The sequence below is a fragment of the Osmerus eperlanus genome, chromosome 9 (genome assembly GCF_963692335.1).
Source record: "Osmerus eperlanus chromosome 9, fOsmEpe2.1, whole genome shotgun sequence".
Classification (NCBI taxonomy): Eukaryota; Metazoa; Chordata; class Actinopteri; order Osmeriformes; family Osmeridae; genus Osmerus; species Osmerus eperlanus.
In genome coordinates this window covers 13,761,532-13,779,738 of record NC_085026.1, presented here as the reverse complement: position 1 = coordinate 13,779,738, position 18,207 = coordinate 13,761,532, and the positions used below count along the sequence as shown (strand labels likewise).

Sequence of the window (18,207 nt, the reverse complement as noted above, 5' to 3'; positions counted from 1 at the left end):
GACACAGTCACAGAGAATCAACGTTAGATTATGGAATCTTGATTCTCATTCCTGTAGAACAAAATAAATAAATAATCGTACTCAAAGTGTCGTAGATATAGCCTATTTAATACGAGAATGTAATGAGATAAAACGAGGTCACGTGGTGATTATACAAGTTCAACAGTCCAGTTGAATAAACTAATCAGCGAATGCGATGTAAAATGTTCACCAAAGCTACAAAGCAAGACTCCATTGTACAGAAACACGTATGGGACAACTTAAACATTCTAAACGCGTTCAAGGGTTGTTATGAAGTACAGGGCTATATAGGCTAATGAGTCTTCGAGAGAAACTAAACTGTTAAAGTAACACATTTAATGACAACAATGTCGAGTTCGCTTTCTAGATAGGCATTCTATGCTACATTAATTATCTAAAAAGTTTGTTCTTCTAAATGATTCCCTTAGACTTTAAGTTGTGGAGTAACCGTGGTAGGATAATCTTGATGAATAGTATTCTCACTGACCGTAAACGATGGAACGGTTTCAGTGTGAAGCTGTACCCAGCACATAAGGCTAGCAGCTTGCCACACTAGCAATTTAAAGAAAGACAACTGTAGTAACCTACATCCATACAATACCTGTATTAGTTATAGACGGCTGACTACTCCTCCTTTCACAGAAACAACACAACTGATCAGCAAATATGATTTAAAAACAATAACAATCCATTTAAGAGGTTGTGGGCGAAAATAAATATTTAGTACAAGATTCAGCACAAGAAAAGGCGCGTTCATATTGGGAAAGGAGCAGGTGGAAACATGTACCACTCCTTAAAACAACTGAATAGAAATATGCTAAAATATTCATAGATTAAAATAGAAACTATATGTAGTGAGAAGGTGGGCGTGCAAAACAGACTGAAGGCCTGAGTCCAAAGTGTTTCAAAGGTTCAAAAAAAGATTGATAGCACAAAGACGGATCTTTATCTGGTGATGATCTTTGTGCTATGAACCTTTTTGTGGGAAGTCATTTCCTTCATTTCAAGCCAAGCCTCTCACAAACAGTGTCATCTATACTTTCATCCACTACATGTTGATCAGAAAACGATTACCAGTTACCTATAGTACTACAGCTCTCCTGTGTTTTTACTTATTTCAGTAGGGTAACGGATAATAAACAACATTACTGGCCAAGTGGAGACAGTCCTCGTCTGTACAAAAACTTCAATTATATATTGTCTCTCACATCAACTCATCCTGGTCATGTACACGCTTCTTAGTCTTCACATAACTTGCTTAATTCTGGGCAACTGCATAGGTTTAGTGTCACTGACAAGCAAAACACATCCATTATAATCTCCTCAATATAATACTGAACAATAGGGACTTTCCTTCTACAGTCATGGTGCTTGTTAGATAGATTAGAAACCATAATATACCAGTGTTTTGACAATGACATGCCACTTTAAATGGAACATCACTACCCACTGTCATGCTTCAAAGTACAATGTGCATTTTGTTCATAAACAGACAAACATTTATTTGAAGATAATTTAGTATGATTAAATGTAGTATCTGTGGGCATCCTAAATCAGTGTGCTGTCCCTGGGATGTGTTGTTGACATACTGGTAACCTCCATTACTGATCTGATGCCGGTGTTTATATCCAACCAGACATAGACCAGTAACCTGCTGTCCGCATGTTCGTCCGTCTATCCATCTGTTAGTCTGTCCCTCCATCGCCATCCTCCTTCACTGTGCTCTGATGCTGCAGAAGCTGCTGTTGTCGTAAAGCCACACCCACCCACTTCGAGAGTGGGTGGTTGAGAGCTAGTAGCTAGTAGTTTTAAAGATTGACTTCAGGGAGTGCTCTAGTCTACGAATCTTCTTCAGGCAAACTTCTTCTTGGTGGCGGTGAAACGCTCCATATACTGTTGAGTAAGTAGCAGTGAAACACATCAAAGGCTGGAGCAATAAAATGTGATAATCAGCAGTGAGTTGAGAAGTTGAACGCATGAATTGCATGTTGTGGAGGTATAAAGCCACCTGAGGTACAGCCAAGACAAAGAGATAAGCTCCTTGAGTGAATTATGAGTTGTTATATTTCTTTGGCTATTCTGAGAGTTTACTGGCTAAATTTAACTAATGATTAGATTAGGATTATGACTGGTAAGGAATATAGGAACTGTTTAAGCCTGTACTTTCACAGTTGATCCTCCTAGCAAGAGTTGAAATCCCATTATTGTCTAGCCCCCCTCTCTGGTGAAACTGTATTTATTCAAAGACGGTTGACAAATTTCACCCAGGAAAAAAAAGAACAAATTATTATGGTGAAAGGTTAAAAAGTATGACATAATGCCCGTTTTATAAGCAGTGGATAATCTTTGCTTCCAAACAAAGCGATAAAGGCAGAAATTCCCTCAGTGTCACTTGCTTCTCCCTCTGTTCCTTCCTCTCACCTTGAACAGGTAATTTGGCGACACATCCCTCACATGCACAGAACCTACGTCTTCCTTACCTTCTCGTAACCCTCCAAGTCCCTCATATCCTTCACCTCAAACAGGTTGCCCTCCACAGACAGTAGGGAGACCTGAGAGTCCGTCAAGATGGAGGTAGGAATGGAGCAAAGTTCCAGGCAGTTCTCCTCGAGGCGCAGCACCTTTAGTCTGGGACACCTGGATACCTCCCCAGACAACAACGAGATCTGGGGGATAAAACCAAGGATTTGGCTTTTACTGTGTGAGTGCTAGCTTTACGGTAAATCTATTTCATTAAGATGCCTTGTGTTTGATACCATGGCAGTTTCTTAGTATTTTGGGTTACAACTACAGAAGAGTTGTCTTGAGGAGTTGCCTTGGCTATAATAGCCTACATGCCACTTCACCAAACTGGAAATGATACCTGGTTCTGGTTCAAGTTGATCTCTATTGTCTGCAGAGCAGAGACCTCGGGGGGCACGGCCTGGATGTGGTTCTTGGACAGGTCCAGCAGGTCCAGGTGTCGGAGGGTGCCCAGGCCAGGGGGGAACTCCCTGAACTTGTTCCCTGCCAGGCTAAGGGTCCGTAGGGCCTTGAGCTGTCCCATGGTGGCTGGCAGTTGCTGGAGTTGGTTACCATTCAACAGCAGTGTCTCCAACTTTTTCAGCTTGCTTATCTCACAGGGGAGACTCGCTTAAACACACAAGTACAAATGTGAAAGTGATGTAGTACGCATGTAAACATGTTAAGAGAGGGATGTACATCAATAATGCAGGAAATGGACATAATCTATTCAATGAAGCTCTAACACTAATAATACATTGTCCATTATGAACCATTTCCCATACATCTGACTGAGGCTGACGTTGTAAAGTGATATATTAGACAGAGAAGATCCGGAACAACCACTTACTGAGTTTGTTACAGTTAAGAGTCAAACTCTTCATATGTAGAAAGTTCCCTATGGAAGCCGGAAGCACCTCTATCTTGTTGTTGGACAAATCCACAGTCCGCAGGTTACCAGTCAGTCTTTGGAGCTCCTCAGGGAACTGAAACACAAAGCTGAAAGGTTGAAAACATCGACAAGACTTTAACAGAAGCAGTGTATTTTATCATTAGTGTTACGCAGAGTCTATCAACATCTGTCAGCTTAGTTTAAGCTTGGTCACATTGACACGCCCATTGACGTGTCAATGTGACACGATTTACCTCAGGGAGACCCTTTCCAGTCAGCTGAAAGACCCCCGTCTTCTGTGAGGTCTCCAGGTGAGACTTAAGAGCACTGTTCCCCATTTATAACACAGCTGCTGACAGGAGCCAAGTAAGATGCAACTGTAACCTGCCAGCCACACACAGCTAGCGACCAAGACCTGGAAGTCTAGCTAGTGGATGTAGCTTCTCGTGCTGCTGTATTGTCGTGACTAGTTTCTTCTGTTACTAAATGATGCAGATGTTTAGTCACCCTGCAAGAATGGAGTGCATAGATATATTATTGTAGCGGTGGGCGTTGTCATCAAAAACAAGCAATAACTCAGCATAACTTAGCAACAGTACACGTAACTAACTCCTTTTTACAGAGTAACATTAATCTAGTTCTACACTAGAGAGATTAAACAACCAACAGTTACTTGCGACTTAATGCATTATATGAAATCTTAGACGATAGTTTAGATAACGTTAGATGTAACGTTAGCTAGTGTGCTAACTAGCCCAGTATTGTAGCAGTGTTCAGTTGTGGCACAAACTAACAAGTAGCTACCTATAGGTTAGCTAGCCAGTCCATTTGAAATGTGTTTGTTTACTTACGTCACAGTTTGACACGCGGTTGTTTTTTCCGTCCAACACTTCCAAATGGTTTCCCGATTAAACTCCTATCCGGTTACCACACCTACTAGTTTTCACTTAATCCTGTTTAGACCGAGACTTGCTTGCTATCTAGCTTGCGACCCCAATGCGCATGCCACAGACTGGCGGTTTCTTCTCGATCAAAATCAGGTTTGTCGATAAGTAGGTTTAGCTCTACACATACAGTACGAGGAATTTGCTATTTAGTTCTACGTAGCAGCCCGGCGGTTTACCAATTCTACTTTAATCTGTGCAACGTGATGGCTCTGGGTTGACCAAAAACGATGAATCTTCAAGTTAAAAAATGTTTTACCACTAGATGGGGGTAATCAAACATCGTGACTAAAAAACCCGGAAGCAAAATAACACTTTCCAACGAAGAACATATTTTCTTTGAGGCGGGGTACATTTGAACAACAAAGTAATTAATTTACAGGTAAGATTTATGAAACGATTTCACCAACTTTGTGTGATTTTTTGTATTTTTTTATAGCTACACCTATTTATTAAGATGTATTTCTCATGATGTGCCCCCTCTTATACTGCATTTTTTTCAATCAAGTCTGAAGCAGACATTGTTCCAACAACAACAACTGTAAAAGTTGCTATCGAATGAATCCGGCGTGGGAGCTAACCCCGTACTGGGTGACACCTGTTGCAAGTGTGTTGTCCAGATGTGTCGCCACAGGCGTCCTGTCCCAGGTAAGCCTGACGTGTGATCGCTTCCTATTGTTCCTATTGTTGTTCCGAATGTTGCCTTTATCAAGAACGAACTGAACTATGTCATGTCTTACCGAAACAAATACTTCACAGTCACATGCAAAAGTAGGGGTTCTGCGGTGACTTACAACTGAGAACAATCCCCATCCTCTTAGGCTGACCTGGACACTGTCCCCAAGGAACCCCATGTATTCTCCACACATCTCCAAGAGGCTGAACAGCTCATCTCAATGGAACGAGAGCTTGACAAAGTAAACTCATCAGTATGCATAGTCTGTGGCCTTGTCAGGTGCAGTGGAAATAGCCCCCTGTCTTCGTAGTTGTTGTATGAAGCCCAAACCTTATGTATGTTGATATCTGTTTGGTTCAGGTGAATCTAGAGACAGAGTTATTGAAGTTGGAGAAGGAAAGTGCAGATGTCACTCACAAATTTTACCTGAGTAAGTTCACTAGAAGAAGCCCTGTTGCATATTGCTATGAGTTTGTGAGTGTGTGGGGTGCAGTCCTTGTTATCCTACTAGAATGCCTCTAATGACTTGGTGTGTATTGTCCAGGCCAGAGGTTCTCTGCCCTGCAGGAGTTCACCAGCCACCTGCAGGATGTGCTGAGGGAGCAGGCCAGTCTGCGGCAGAGACTGATGAAGCCACTCTGTCAAACCAACCTACCTGTAGAGGCTGACCTCCACAGGTTCTATAGATTATTCACACTCCTTTCTGTCTCCCTCCTTAATGCCCCTCTCCTCTGCCACGCACTTACAGACAGATAGTTCTCCTTCCTGCCCTCAACTGTTTATTGGTTTACAATTGGTAAATTGTTATCAACAGTGACAAAACAATTTCATATGAAGTATAGTAGGTTTATATTTTCATATCCCTTATCCTTGACTGTGCTAAACTTTCTTCATAGGTACGTTGTGGAAGTCATCAAGATGGTGGTGGACTTCATTGGGAATCTTGAGACGAGCATGAACATTGTGCGGACCATTCCCACTGTCGATGACTCCATGAACAAACTGGTGAGTATTTGCAAAGCCCTTCAGTTGAGACCCCTAAATTCTGTTATTATCGATTTGCAAAAATGTTACTTATTGTTTACTTTTTCAAACCTTTTACACACTTCTCCTCTTTACTTTCATCTCTCCTGCCTTACCATTTCTCCCCCCCCCCCCTTCCCTCTATAGAACAATGGTTTAGCCCAACTCTTGGCCCAGGTAGCGGAGGTAGAGAAGCTTTCAAAACAGATCCTCCAATGGAGGACCCACCACAGCAGCTTCATCAGTGACAACAGCGCCACCTGACCACACAGCCACGCACACAGCCTGCTGTAAGGCTCCAGTCAAACCTCTTCACTCCCTCATAATGGGTGTGTTTGCATGAGAAAGTATTATGTGCCTGATGGTCATTCGTTGTCAACGTGTTTCCAAAATATGTAATGGGGTCATGTTTGCCTTGAAAACAATGTTCTAATCAGTTTATACCTAGAAGTTCTAGAACTCAATTATATTGCACATTATTTTATGTAAGAAATTGACAGTTCTTATATTATTTACAAATACAATAACAAAGTACATATACTTCATGAGTTATATTGGATGTTATCTCCTCCTTTCTCTTGTGGTGACATGTCACATGATGTAGCAAGATTTTGTTGATTGACAGGTAAGGAGGATTCTGGGACAGGGCTGCACTCAAGAGAACCCTGTCAGGATTAAGACGTGTGTTATGTTTCCTGTAACTGAAATATTTGTAAATATATTTGGTACAATGCATTGCCTGTCAATAAGTGCCATTGCTTTTCTATAACTGTTGATTGCCATGTTCTCTTTGACAAATATGAGTTAATAAATGGATAATACATATAGATGTACTGAATGTGCTTTATCAGTATCATTGTTTAGCATGGGCAGAGATTAGAGTACCTGAGAGTTTGAGGTGTTGGAGGAGTAATTCCCACCTGGAGTTATAAGAGACAGATTTTCTTAGTCCTTTCAAATGCTGAGATGTTCAGACAGTCTGAGGGCAGATAGTTGTTATTGTTTGTGTGGTAAAGAGACTGACCCCTGTAGTGCTCCTGCAGCAGCTGGGACATCAGGCGTGCGTCTGGCTGGCTGTGGTTACCCACAAGCCCTCTGTGCTGCTGGTGCATGTTCTCTAGTTCCTCCATCAGCAGCAACTTGTCGATGATTATGCTTTTGCTGGACAGCTTGTTGACCTGAAGAACCATTTAACAAATCTTTATTTATACCCTTGTACCCCACAGAGTCAGAGATGCAGTGGGCTGAGTTGTATGTAGGCACTCTGTAAGGAACACAAGCTGAGGTTATAAGGACTGATGTAAAAATGTACCTGGTTTTTGATCTTGTGGAACATGCCTTTGTCTCCCTCCAGGCTGTAGCCATTTTGTTTTAGAAGTCCCTCAATATGCCTTTGAGTAAAGGAAGGTGCCGAAAAACATTCTCCATTGTTAAAGTTCTAAACATGGCAGACATTTTCTACATCTTCCACCCATTTAGTCTGCTAATATCTACGCAGAAACCAAGTTTCAGTGTGAGACAGGGACCTTTGTACAATAATAAATAATGTATTCATTTATAGCAGAGAGTTTCATCCAAAGCGACGTGAAGAGGGAACTTTGAACCTGCAACCCACTTGATTTGCAGTAAAAAAATAAAAAAATAATGCTCTAACCGCTGAACTGAACCTACCCTTTGAGAGAAACAGTCTCACCTATGGACCTTTGGATGAGGCTCTAGAACGAAACGTTCCTGGAGGAGGTGCTGCAGCTCAGGGCTCTTCACCTTCAAGACCTTCAGGACCTCACATGCAGCAATGCGTACTCTGGGCTCCTCTTCGTAGTGTAGGGCCCACAGCAGCAGTTTATTCAGTGCTGGGGTAAGGCAGCCGATCATCCCTAGAGCTAGCACACACACTCAAATAGGGCCAGGTGTACCAAAGGAAGGTGGCAGAATAGCTTGTTTGTAGTGGCCAAGGACACCTAATATTGACAGTGCTTACCTTTAATGGCAACCACTTTGACCTCCCATGCTGGGTCGTTCTCCATCATTTGAATCAACTGATTAAAAACCTGTGACGCAAAAGTAAAGACCCTTTAAAAACGTCCTTGTGTTTCTCTTCAACCGTGACTTCACAGTTCACAGTTACCATCTCATCCTTCATCATTAAGGCAGCTGCGGTCAGACAGGCCTGTTTGCGCACAACTACAAAGTCGTCTTGGAGGCAGCAGAGGAAGATTGGAAGCAGCTTGACCGTCATGATCTGCAGTGTGCCAACCAGGACCAGGGCCTCCACCTTCCAAGAGGCCGGACCGTCCTCCAGCTTCACTCTGGGACAAGACAGGCCAGGAGACAGCAAGGGGCTGACTAATAGAAACACAAGTACATTATCACAGGACCAACTAACCAATGTGAGAAAATAGGACAGGATGAAATGACTTATATATTACTTATAGGAGCAATACAAACAGGAATTCAGAGTCGGAGAAGGGTTATATTATTCCATGATAGTACCGTAGCTAGGTACCTGAGCTCATTGTGAACCTCTCGTCCCATGCCAAGCTTCCCCAGAGCATGGGCAGCAGTCTGGCGAACTTTACCATTCCAATCATTCCACATCAGGTAGATCAACTTGTTAGTCAGATCCTACAAAAGGAACATCACATGAGTTAACACAGATATACAGTATTTATGTTGTATTTGTGACATCTGAAATGAAGCACAGAACCAAATATAAATGTTTCATTATAATAATAACTTAATTGGGTGTCATTATCGATTACCTTATTGATTGGGCCTTTTAGCTTGGATATGGTGGTGCAGGCCAGGAACCTGGTTTTCCAGTTGGCACAGTTCAACTCCTCAGCCAGAAGGGAGCGCACCAGAGTCTAGATGGATGGATGACATGACGCCAACACAAGCTTTCTAGAGTAAACTTTCAAAGCAGCTCTGAGAAGATTAAACACGTTGCACTTTTGATGAAATACAACTGGAGGGTGTCAGTTTCACTGTATGATGGAAAGCTGTGTACTCACAGTCTTGCTGCTGATGGAGGCCAACAGGGAGGCAGCCTGCTCCTTGTTAGAGTGGGACTCTCTCTGGAAGAGCTGAGACAGGAGTCTCTGGATGACAGGCCTACTGTGTTCTCGATCCATAGCCAGACACTGGGCCGCTACCCAGCTGTCCGCTCCCATCCCTGTAGAGTCTGCACACACCAACACCACACAGTTCACAGGGATGCCAAAGATAGTCTCAACTTCCCCTACGCAAAACTTGAAGTGAGGTCCAGCGGGTGTACCTTGATGGATAGTGTTGCGGAGGATCTCCTGAGCATGGGAATTGGCATTGCCCAGGGCGTACTGGCACACAGCGGCCGCAAGCTGAACTCTCCTGTCCGGGTCATCTAGCGCCTGGAGTAGCAGAGGCTGGAGACTCTGGGGAATGGGCTGGATGTCCTGTAAGCGGCCATACAGGCCTAGATACACGCACACACATTCATAAACAAACATCTTCATCATCAAGTCTTTCACATGCTCTGTGCTCCCTGATGTAGGCTGCAGGTGGGCCAACCCACAGTCAGTGTTGGGAGTGTCAGCTGACCTGCATCTATGGGCGTCGGCTCCACCCTGGGCCTGTTGACAGCTCCAGAGGCACAAGAGACGATGGCTGCCAGCCTGATGTTGCAGTGCAGGTCTGTCAGCGCCCGTTCCAGACCCTCAATGGTCACACTCTGCCATGGGGTCTCTGGAATAAACCCATAGCTCCTGTAAATGTGACAATTCATTTCCTGAAAGTTTACTACTGTCCTTGAACATATGAATGATGAATGAGAAATAAAAGTTTGATGGTGACTCCTGAGCTCAACATAATACCGTCCTTAATCTACAGATAAAAACACTGCTAGCCCAGACCTTTTAAAAGCCTGATATGAAGGTCATTTGATGGAGCAAAGTGCTTCCACTTCGGTTGAGAATTCCACTTAAGCAGAGGCCTCTTTTTACAGGACTTAATAGGTAGCCTTATCATCTAGCAACTAAGCAGAAAAAGGCCCACTGATTTTCCAGGCACTCTTCCACTCCTCCACAGCATAGCGCAGGGAAGAGAGCTCTGGCATGGGTTGGTAGATTGGCCGCTCTCTTGACTCCTCTGTGTACTGCCCGCTGTAGTCTGGAGGCTGAAGGCCCATCTCTGCAGTGTAGTCAGCTGATGTAGGAAGGCCCACCCAGCGTCGCATGCCCTTCTCCACCATATACATCACTGTTGGGAGATATCTGAATGTGTAAAAAACTAGGAAAATTAAACCGTTCTGGGTTTCACCTTTCAAAACTGTTCTACACAGTTTGCTGGTTCATGCTAACCTGTGGTTCATGGTATTCACTGGTATTGACTGTTGACCACAGTACCTGCATAATCTCCCCATGGGAATCAAATAAGTACCTAACACTACGACTACTACTATTAGATCTTCTTGTATACACAGCAGGAAATACAGCTGTTTAGGACCGCCCCTTGACTACACCTTGTTTTTTATCCTGGCTTTTCTAGCCTCCTTACCTTTCGAATCAGTTTGTGTGTCTGCTGAGGGCTTGGTCCATTTTTCAGGAGTGCAGGGGAACAGCTCCTGTAGATTCTTCTGGTACTCCGAGTTATTGTCCATGATAATGCGGTCATGGTTTCGTGGATCACGCTGATGGACTTGCTTAGCTATACCTGAAACCATGTAAGGTGTATACAAGATGATGAGGAAAATCGATGCAGAGATTAAGGTGTCACTATGAACAGTAGACAAGACTCATGGGTACGTTATCTACCAGAGAAGAGTTCCAGCTCAAAGTTGTTCTCTGTGTGTAGCACATGGCTTCCAGCACGGGGGTTAAGGCTGTCTTGCAGACGGGGGGGCAAGGGGGTCTCAATGTGTTTGACCGCCACTGTAGTGGCAGTCTGGTTCAGACTACCAGGCTCATTGGCATAGGCTGGGGACACAGAGTAGCCCTGGACCCTGGAGGAGTAAGTGACGCTATATTATAATATGTAGAATCAGGATAATGCACCTAATATACTCAAAATAATTATTTAGTATCAGTTATTTATTTGCTTATTTGTATGTTGTCATAATCATAAGAGACTCAGTAGTACAGAGTCTATGAGAGTCTATCCTGCTTGCCTGTAGTAGACTGGTAAAGGGATCTCTGCGCGGCTGATTGGCAGAAACTGCTGCCTCTCAGCCTGTGTACTGTGCTCCTGGTACCTGCAGACCAAGATCACACTATTGGACTTCCTGCATCTTGATGTTACAGTGCAAATGTGTCATCGCTGGACGAGTGTCTTTCTCAAGGGAATACCTTTCTAAGGTTATTGTAAATGGCCATACACCAAGAATTGTTCCAGATGCTGGTGTAGTTGGCCATTTTTTGAGGGACCTGGAGGATTCTTACCCGCTGAAGTCTTTCTCACTCATGGGGTCATCTTTGACAAGATCAGTGGCACTGGCCGATCCGTACTGGGTCCTCAGCAGGCTCTGCAGTTTAGTCTTGTTCTGACATTGGTTGGGAATCTGCTGACAAACAATCCACTGGGCTGTGGTCTTGGTCAGTTTCTTCAGAACAAACTCGTCCCAGTGGCAGCTCTTGGATCTGTGTGAATTTTTACCTTTGTTTAGAAGTGGCTGCAAATTAAAAACAGTGATACTATATGAGGGCTATGTGAAAACCTTGCCATGAACCTAAATGAAAAGAATACCAGACCTGTCCTCATTGCCTCCTGTAGATGCCTCCTTAAGACAGTTGTAGACATTGGAGATTCCTCGCAACCCTGTCCTCTTAAAGGAGTCCAACATCCCTCCCTGCTGATGGGTAGGCAGAGTAAAGGACACCTTGGCTGTGAGTGGAGTGGTCTGGGACATTGGTATGAGTGGGAGTGGAGAGCGAGGACCAGGGACAGCCTTTTCCTCTGTAATGCCAAGAGAGATGGAAACAGCCCTTCTCGCTTGGGTCTTCACCCTGGTGGCGGGAGCCAGGGGCCCAGAGGGGCTGAAGAGCCAATGGAAGTCAGTCTGGCTGTAGGGAATGGTCTCAGCTGCCAGCTCCTTAATGACCTCCCTGGAGAAGGTGAGGCCACAGGTGGCGTTGTGGAGGTGCTGTTTGTAAAGACGCTCGCTTTGCAGCTCCTGGAGGCAGCGCCCTTTAGTCTTGGTGCGCTTCATCACATCCGCTTTATCTAGTTATTCTTCTGCTTTGTGCAGAAGTCATTCAACAAAAATAAAATATAATTTATACTTGTACTTGATGTATCACCAATACCATCCTATTTGCATCAGATATTATTTATTGATTAATTATAAGTAAACAGATCGAAATGCACTTTGTTTCATGTGGATCAATAAATCATTTTTCATCAGGAAGTGTAAGTTTAAAGTTCACAAAAAACTTTGCTATATCTTCTTTGATACATCACATTGATTTTCAGAAATCAGAAATCACACTTACTTTAAAATTATATTGTGCATCGTATTTGTTCATGTGAGCAAGGAAGAACCACCTGCAAAGCTACGATGTTGACGATGTGGTTGCCATGACAACAAATAAACGTAGTAAAGCACTTGTAGCCACCACCAGTGAAGGAATCTTTTTTTCCTAGTTACGAATGTAGGCTTGCTACACTATCGGAAACAACAACGAACATGTTATATGAATTGCAATTTATCGCCTAAGAGGAAGTTGAAGACCGTGACACATAATTCGCAGTTTAAGCTACCATACTCACCCCACGAGCCAAGGAGTCAATCACCTGTGCGGTCACTGCAGTTCTATGCGTACAGTTGGGTCGTGCATGCAACGATGCAAAAAGAGAGAGGTAGCCTATCAAGTGCTTTATAAAGAGGGTGAAGCGAGTTTTGTGTGCTATTATTCCCTAATGGGACCCAACTCTATTGAATACTATAGAACTAGAGAAAGAATGATGTCTCTTTTATTAACAGTCCTTGCCATTAAAAGGGGGATTATTGCGTTTTGTATGCTTACATTGTCATTCACGTTTTGCAGATCAACAGTTCAATTGAATCTATATTTTATCCAAAGGTCCATGAGTTCTGTTTCTAAATGTACTCAGCTGTACTCAAAGCTTTGACAGACAAAATGTAGGCTACACCTTTGGCTACAACAGTCACACAAAATCAGAGAATTAGGGTTAGTTTTAACTACACCTTATCAATCCAACATGCACCCTTTATTCTTGCTGGAACCTCAAGGATATCCATCAGTCAAGCAATATTGGCAGCCAGGGTTGCAATTTCTCTATGATCTAATTATGTGAATTTCTTTAACACAGACAAATGAATCAAGACATCGACACAAAAAGGCAGTCTGTATCTTAATGCCTGATGCACCATTGATATTTCGTAATAGAATATTTTTGTGTTGTATTTGCACTCTGTTCACAATGTTTCTCTCAGCGTCTGTCTGTATTTCAGAGGGAAGTCTCAAGGCAGTAGGACGCTCTCCGGACAAAGTAGCGGCGTACATCCGTTCCATCGGACGTGCCGCAGCTCTCCGGCCTGTGTACTATGAGCACCGGGAAGAAGCGTGCGTCCCGGTAGGTGGGAGGGCTGTCGGTGAGGGCCAGCTGGCTGGAGTAGGAACAGCCGTTCCCGTTCCCGGCAGCCCCCCGGTCCGTCAGGTTGCTGCTGCGGCTTCGCCAGAGCCCTACAGTTCGGCGAGAGCCGTACATACGGCACAGAGAGAACCGGGAGGTGTCCAGGGAGAGGCGTGAGTGGAATGCATTGCGGGAGAAGATGGAGGAACAGCTAGAGCTAGTGGTGGTCCGTCTCCTTCCTCCTGCTCCTCCTCCTCTGGCTTGCAGCTGGCTACAGTGCTCGCAGTCCTGGACCAGTGTCCCGTAGCTTTGTGCTCTCGGGCTGCCGTTCAACAGGAAGCGGTTGGAGGACGTGGTGTTGTCATCAGCAGTGATGGCTGTTCTAGAACCAGAGCCCCCCAGGTCCAGGTTCAGAAGCATGGCTTCAGAGTAACTGGGGATCAGCTGGCGGTTGGAACGGATGTGCCACTCCAGCTCTGTGCTGTCCAGTGTGTCTACCCTTGGGAGTCCAGCACAATCCCCGTTCCTCACGGGAACTTCTTCGTCTATGGGAGAGGGGCTGCTGTGGCTGTACTCAAGCCCAAACAGCTTCTCCACATGGTAGTGGACGTACGCCGTACGGTACTCTATCAGAACCCTCAGAGGCCAAGACAGCATGAGCAGAGCAGCCAGCCAGAAGGCCACTCGGGAGGTGTACCAGGGTAGGTGGTCAGGATCCACGTAGGTGATCAGGTGCTCCTTAAAGTCTACGTTCTTCAGCTGCATCCCCTCCCGGGCCTCCATGTAGTCATCCATACCCTCTATCTCGGAGAAGAACCTCGCCCGCTGGTTAAGGTAGGTGTTCTCCGGCCCCGCCCCAGCGAAGCTGAAGCACTTGGTGAAGCGTAACCGTGTGGCCGGGTGGCCCTCCAGCCCCCGCAGCTCCCGTGACACATCCTGCATCCCGCAGCGGGCGTAGTCGAACTCCCCCTCGGCCACGTGCGTGTTGACGCGCTCGTGGTACACCTGCGTGCTGGTGTAGGCGTCCCCATTGCGGTAGCGGGTAACCTGACGCGTCCGCCGGACAAAGTGATAACTGATGGCCTTCCACCACACGCAGGGCCGGGCCTGTCGCATGCGCAGCACGCGCTCATACACGCTGTCCACATCGGCCTTGACCTGCAGCTGGCTGTGAGCGCGACAGTGCCAACACTCCACCAGGTAGACCACATACAGCATGAGCAGGAAAGCAAGGGGGATGTAGAGGTAGCCGTCGGAGCAGGGGCTGTCGTGGTAGATCATGGAGCGCCCCCCCCCGTCCCCTGGCGCGCCCCGGAGGGAGGTGAGGGAGGTGTCGAAGCTGAGCTTGGTGACGCTGGTGAGCTGGCACCAGGTGACAGCACCCAGGCAACTGTACATGAGAAGGGAGAGCAGCAGGCAACGCCAGTGGGACTCCCGACAAACACACGCACCCAGGGACTGCTTCACTGGCCTCTGCTGCAGGGAGAAAGAGCGGGAGGGATGGGGGAGGGGGAGAGAAGATAATGAATAAATACATTGTATCAGTATCCCAACATGACTTTTAGAGCGTTAAAACCATTAGCCAAAAATTCCTCAAAAAGCTTCATCGAGCATAGTTGTACAAGCTTTAAAGTTGAGACCTTTTAAAACATAACATTCCAACATTAAATGGAGTAGACTTTAACTGCTGAGTCTTACTTTAACTGCAGGGAGTCAGATGGCTGAGCGGTGAGGGAGTCGGGCTAGTAATCTGAAGGTTGCCAGTTCGATTCCCAGCCGTGCAAAATGACGTTGTGTCCTTGGGCAAGGCACTTCACCCTACTTGCTTCGGGGGGAATGTCCCTGTACTTACTGTAAGTCGCTCTGGATAAGAGCGTCTACTAAATGTAATGTAATGTAATGCTAATCTCAGTGCATTTCATATAACGTTGTGTTGAGCTACTGATTATTCCTTTAGTTCTGGGTGCGTCTTGAACACGTTCCCAGTTTTTAGCTTGGCAGTGGCACCAAGGCTACAACTCCCATGAGACTTGTTCAACAACCTCTGACATTGGGCCTCAGCTACAATCAACAATGTCCTTCAGGGAGTCAGGTGGCTGAGCGGTTAGGGAATCGGGCTAGTAATCCGAAGGTTGCCAGTTCAATTCCCGGACGTGCAAAATGACGTTGTGTCCTTGGGCAAGGCACTTCACCCTACTTGCCTCGGGGGGAATGTCCCTGTACTTACTGTATGTCGCTCTGGATAAAAGCGTTTGCCAAATGACTAAATGTAAATGTTATCGGTCCACGGCAGAATCGGACACGGGTCATTGGCCAACACATACTCTCTTTGCCCTCCATCTGCTGGGTGTCAGGTGAACTCCTCTCCAGCCCAAAACTGCCCATATTTGCAATTCTGACTGCAAAACCATTTCTCTCTTTTCAGCAGAGGCATCCATCCTTGAAGTACTCTAACTATACATTTAGTCATTTAGCAGACGCTCTTATCCAGAGCTTATCTACAGCATCTGTTTATGTCCTGATCCAAATTTGGGTCAGTCAGCTGGTTGCAAATGTAGCGTATGCTTAGCCCCTCTCTGAACATCAGTCCACCTCTTCCCAATCTCTTCAGTTGTACTAGATTTAGGGTACCTGACCAGAGAGGCAGTCAATGGAAAATTCAATCTGTCAACATCATCCAATCAATAATCAACAAAGCTCACATGGGCCCTTCGAAAACATGGTCTATGTTAATGCACACACAGTGAAGAGATTAACAGATAAAGTATGAACTATCCTGACCTGGTAAAAAGAGCTGACTAAGATAACACCAGGCCTTAGTGACACAAAAAAAATGTCAAAAACAACCTTGACTTTGGAGGAGAGGTTAGAGTTAAGTCTACCTCCACAACCACACAACTCAGTAGTATTCTACCTCTGGGGACCTGATTTAAAACAAGCGCGTCATTTGACTGTCTGTCCTAGGAGCTGTATTTCACGGTAAGCTGCACACAGCCAATTCCCCAGATGGAATCAGAGTAATTACCACATGACAGACTGGAGGGCAGAGAGATCCACAGACATCTGAGAATAGAGTTACATATACTCTGCATTGTTTCATAGCACAAATAGCCTGGTCCAAAATACAAAATTAATAAAAAAAATGTAAAACTCAACATTGCATGACTGTAAGTTAAGACTGTATTACATATTACATCATTAACAGAATCCTACTTAAGCATTACATCTGCTTAAAGCATTTGGTGGTTCTTAAAAAGGTTTAGGAACTCCATAGCAGCATGCGTACAGTACTGCATACAGGGTTAGGGTTTAGGCTCTCAACGCTTAATCACCTCCAGCCCAATGATTGATAGTGGTGGCATAACCAGATTCCGAGGCCTTAATGCCATCTATGGCATCTGCAATTATGGTCTGGTCTTGTTCTAGCAGTGGCTGCCTTTCTGACAGTCATTAGATAGCTAGCCACAGACTCCAAAACTGTAATGCTCCCCAGTGGCACGTGAACTGTTGTCGGATGAAATGACATTTTCTTACTTAGTCAATTCTGGTGGAGCCAATAATAGACTACCAAGCTCATATGATGCAGGATCGGTTCTTCTGTACAGTGAACCATATGTATGTAGTCAGTAGGATATATTTCAGCTGATGAATTTCAGCTGACTGAAATAGACTCAATCAATAGGAAACAATCAATATAGGACAAATTCATCCCCATGGGCAATGGGCGGCACTTGCTTGGGCAATTTGATTTGCACCTTTTCTTTCCACCACACATGACAACCTATTGGTTTATCATATCACGGTGTGCTTCATTTATAAAGAGTACCAGGTCATTATCGATCATGAGTTGTATGGATAATACTGCCTTCATATGTTTGTGCAGTCCTAACAGTCACAGTTAATGCAGTGCAATAATGTATCAGAAAATCGGGACCACCGGTGTGTCACCTCACCTCCTCCTGCACCTCGACGGTGGTCGGCGCGTCTTCCTCTTCCTCCTCTTCCTCCTCCTCTCCATCGTTGGGGGTATCAAGCGCTGTGTCTTCCGCAGTGCTATCACTTTCCAGATCGAGAGAGAACATGCTGCAGCTTTGACATGGCAGAATCAAGTCCTAACTTCAGGACCCGCACAGCAGTCTCAGTGTCTTCTATCTCGTGTCCCTCTCCGTTTCACTCCTCAGGTCCGCTGGGTCGGTGCCAGGGAGCGCGGTTCCGGAGATGCAGTTCACTCTCACTACTTGGACCCTCTCAGGGGGCGGGGACGATTTGACCGCAGAGATTTTACAACATAAAACGTTTGTAACGCTGCAGGTTGTATCATGCGGCCAGCTAGTCATATGCGAGCTGCACAGTCCTAACAGAATGACATATTTTGTTGGCTCTAAGTAAGATAAAAAGTCATTAGCCTACTGGTGTATTAAACCCGGATAATAGGCTACATGTCAGGCAGAACTGATGAATGAATGAAAACTATCTTTGATTTTTGTCACTGTTATAAACTGGATCGGCCGCTCTTAAAATAACGCACAATTACAATTGATTCACTTTCCTCGAAGATATCAACAGTAGTTTCTCACTTG

At 45.0% G+C, this 18,207-nt stretch overlaps 4 protein-coding genes across 4 annotated transcripts; 1 reads left to right on the top strand and 3 right to left on the bottom strand.

The window, feature by feature from the left end:
• Positions 1 to 92: 92 nt before the first annotated feature.
• lrrc57 (leucine rich repeat containing 57) lies at positions 93 to 4,613 on the bottom strand. Its single transcript, XM_062470258.1, has 6 exons — positions 4,267 to 4,613; positions 3,670 to 3,923; positions 3,374 to 3,509; positions 2,885 to 3,153; positions 2,502 to 2,687; positions 93 to 1,914 (listed from the first exon to the last, which is right to left on the bottom strand). Exons 2-6 carry the CDS (start codon positions 3,751 to 3,753, stop codon positions 1,873 to 1,875), a joined length of 717 nt encoding a protein of 238 aa, XP_062326242.1. The 5' UTR covers positions 3,754 to 3,923; positions 4,267 to 4,613; the 3' UTR covers positions 93 to 1,872.
• Positions 4,512 to 6,859, top strand: haus2 (HAUS augmin like complex subunit 2). The gene is made up of 7 exons (XM_062470259.1): positions 4,512 to 4,741; positions 4,868 to 5,007; positions 5,181 to 5,276; positions 5,396 to 5,465; positions 5,580 to 5,712; positions 5,932 to 6,040; positions 6,206 to 6,859. The coding sequence occupies exons 2-7, from the start codon at positions 4,918 to 4,920 to the stop codon at positions 6,320 to 6,322; spliced, it is 615 nt and encodes a 204-aa protein (XP_062326243.1). The 5' UTR covers positions 4,512 to 4,741; positions 4,868 to 4,917; the 3' UTR covers positions 6,323 to 6,859.
• heatr4 (HEAT repeat containing 4) lies at positions 6,420 to 12,860 on the bottom strand. The gene is made up of 19 exons (XM_062469553.1): positions 12,523 to 12,860; positions 11,782 to 12,265; positions 11,473 to 11,670; positions 11,202 to 11,285; positions 10,849 to 11,036; positions 10,592 to 10,747; positions 10,091 to 10,294; positions 9,638 to 9,781; positions 9,336 to 9,512; positions 9,073 to 9,233; positions 8,821 to 8,925; positions 8,565 to 8,683; positions 8,187 to 8,367; positions 8,040 to 8,109; positions 7,752 to 7,941; positions 7,371 to 7,449; positions 7,083 to 7,236; positions 6,944 to 6,978; positions 6,420 to 6,723 (listed from the first exon to the last, which is right to left on the bottom strand). Exons 2-19 carry the CDS (start codon positions 12,237 to 12,239, stop codon positions 6,601 to 6,603), a joined length of 2,826 nt encoding a protein of 941 aa, XP_062325537.1. The 5' UTR covers positions 12,240 to 12,265; positions 12,523 to 12,860; the 3' UTR covers positions 6,420 to 6,600.
• Positions 12,861 to 12,890: 30 nt separating this feature from the next.
• Positions 12,891 to 17,879, bottom strand: si:dkey-13p1.4 (transmembrane protein 151B). Its single transcript, XM_062470256.1, has 2 exons — positions 17,581 to 17,879; positions 12,891 to 15,103 (listed from the first exon to the last, which is right to left on the bottom strand). Exons 1-2 carry the CDS (start codon positions 17,707 to 17,709, stop codon positions 13,502 to 13,504), a joined length of 1,731 nt encoding a protein of 576 aa, XP_062326240.1. The 5' UTR covers positions 17,710 to 17,879; the 3' UTR covers positions 12,891 to 13,501.
• Between the last annotated feature and the right edge of the window lie 328 nt (positions 17,880 to 18,207).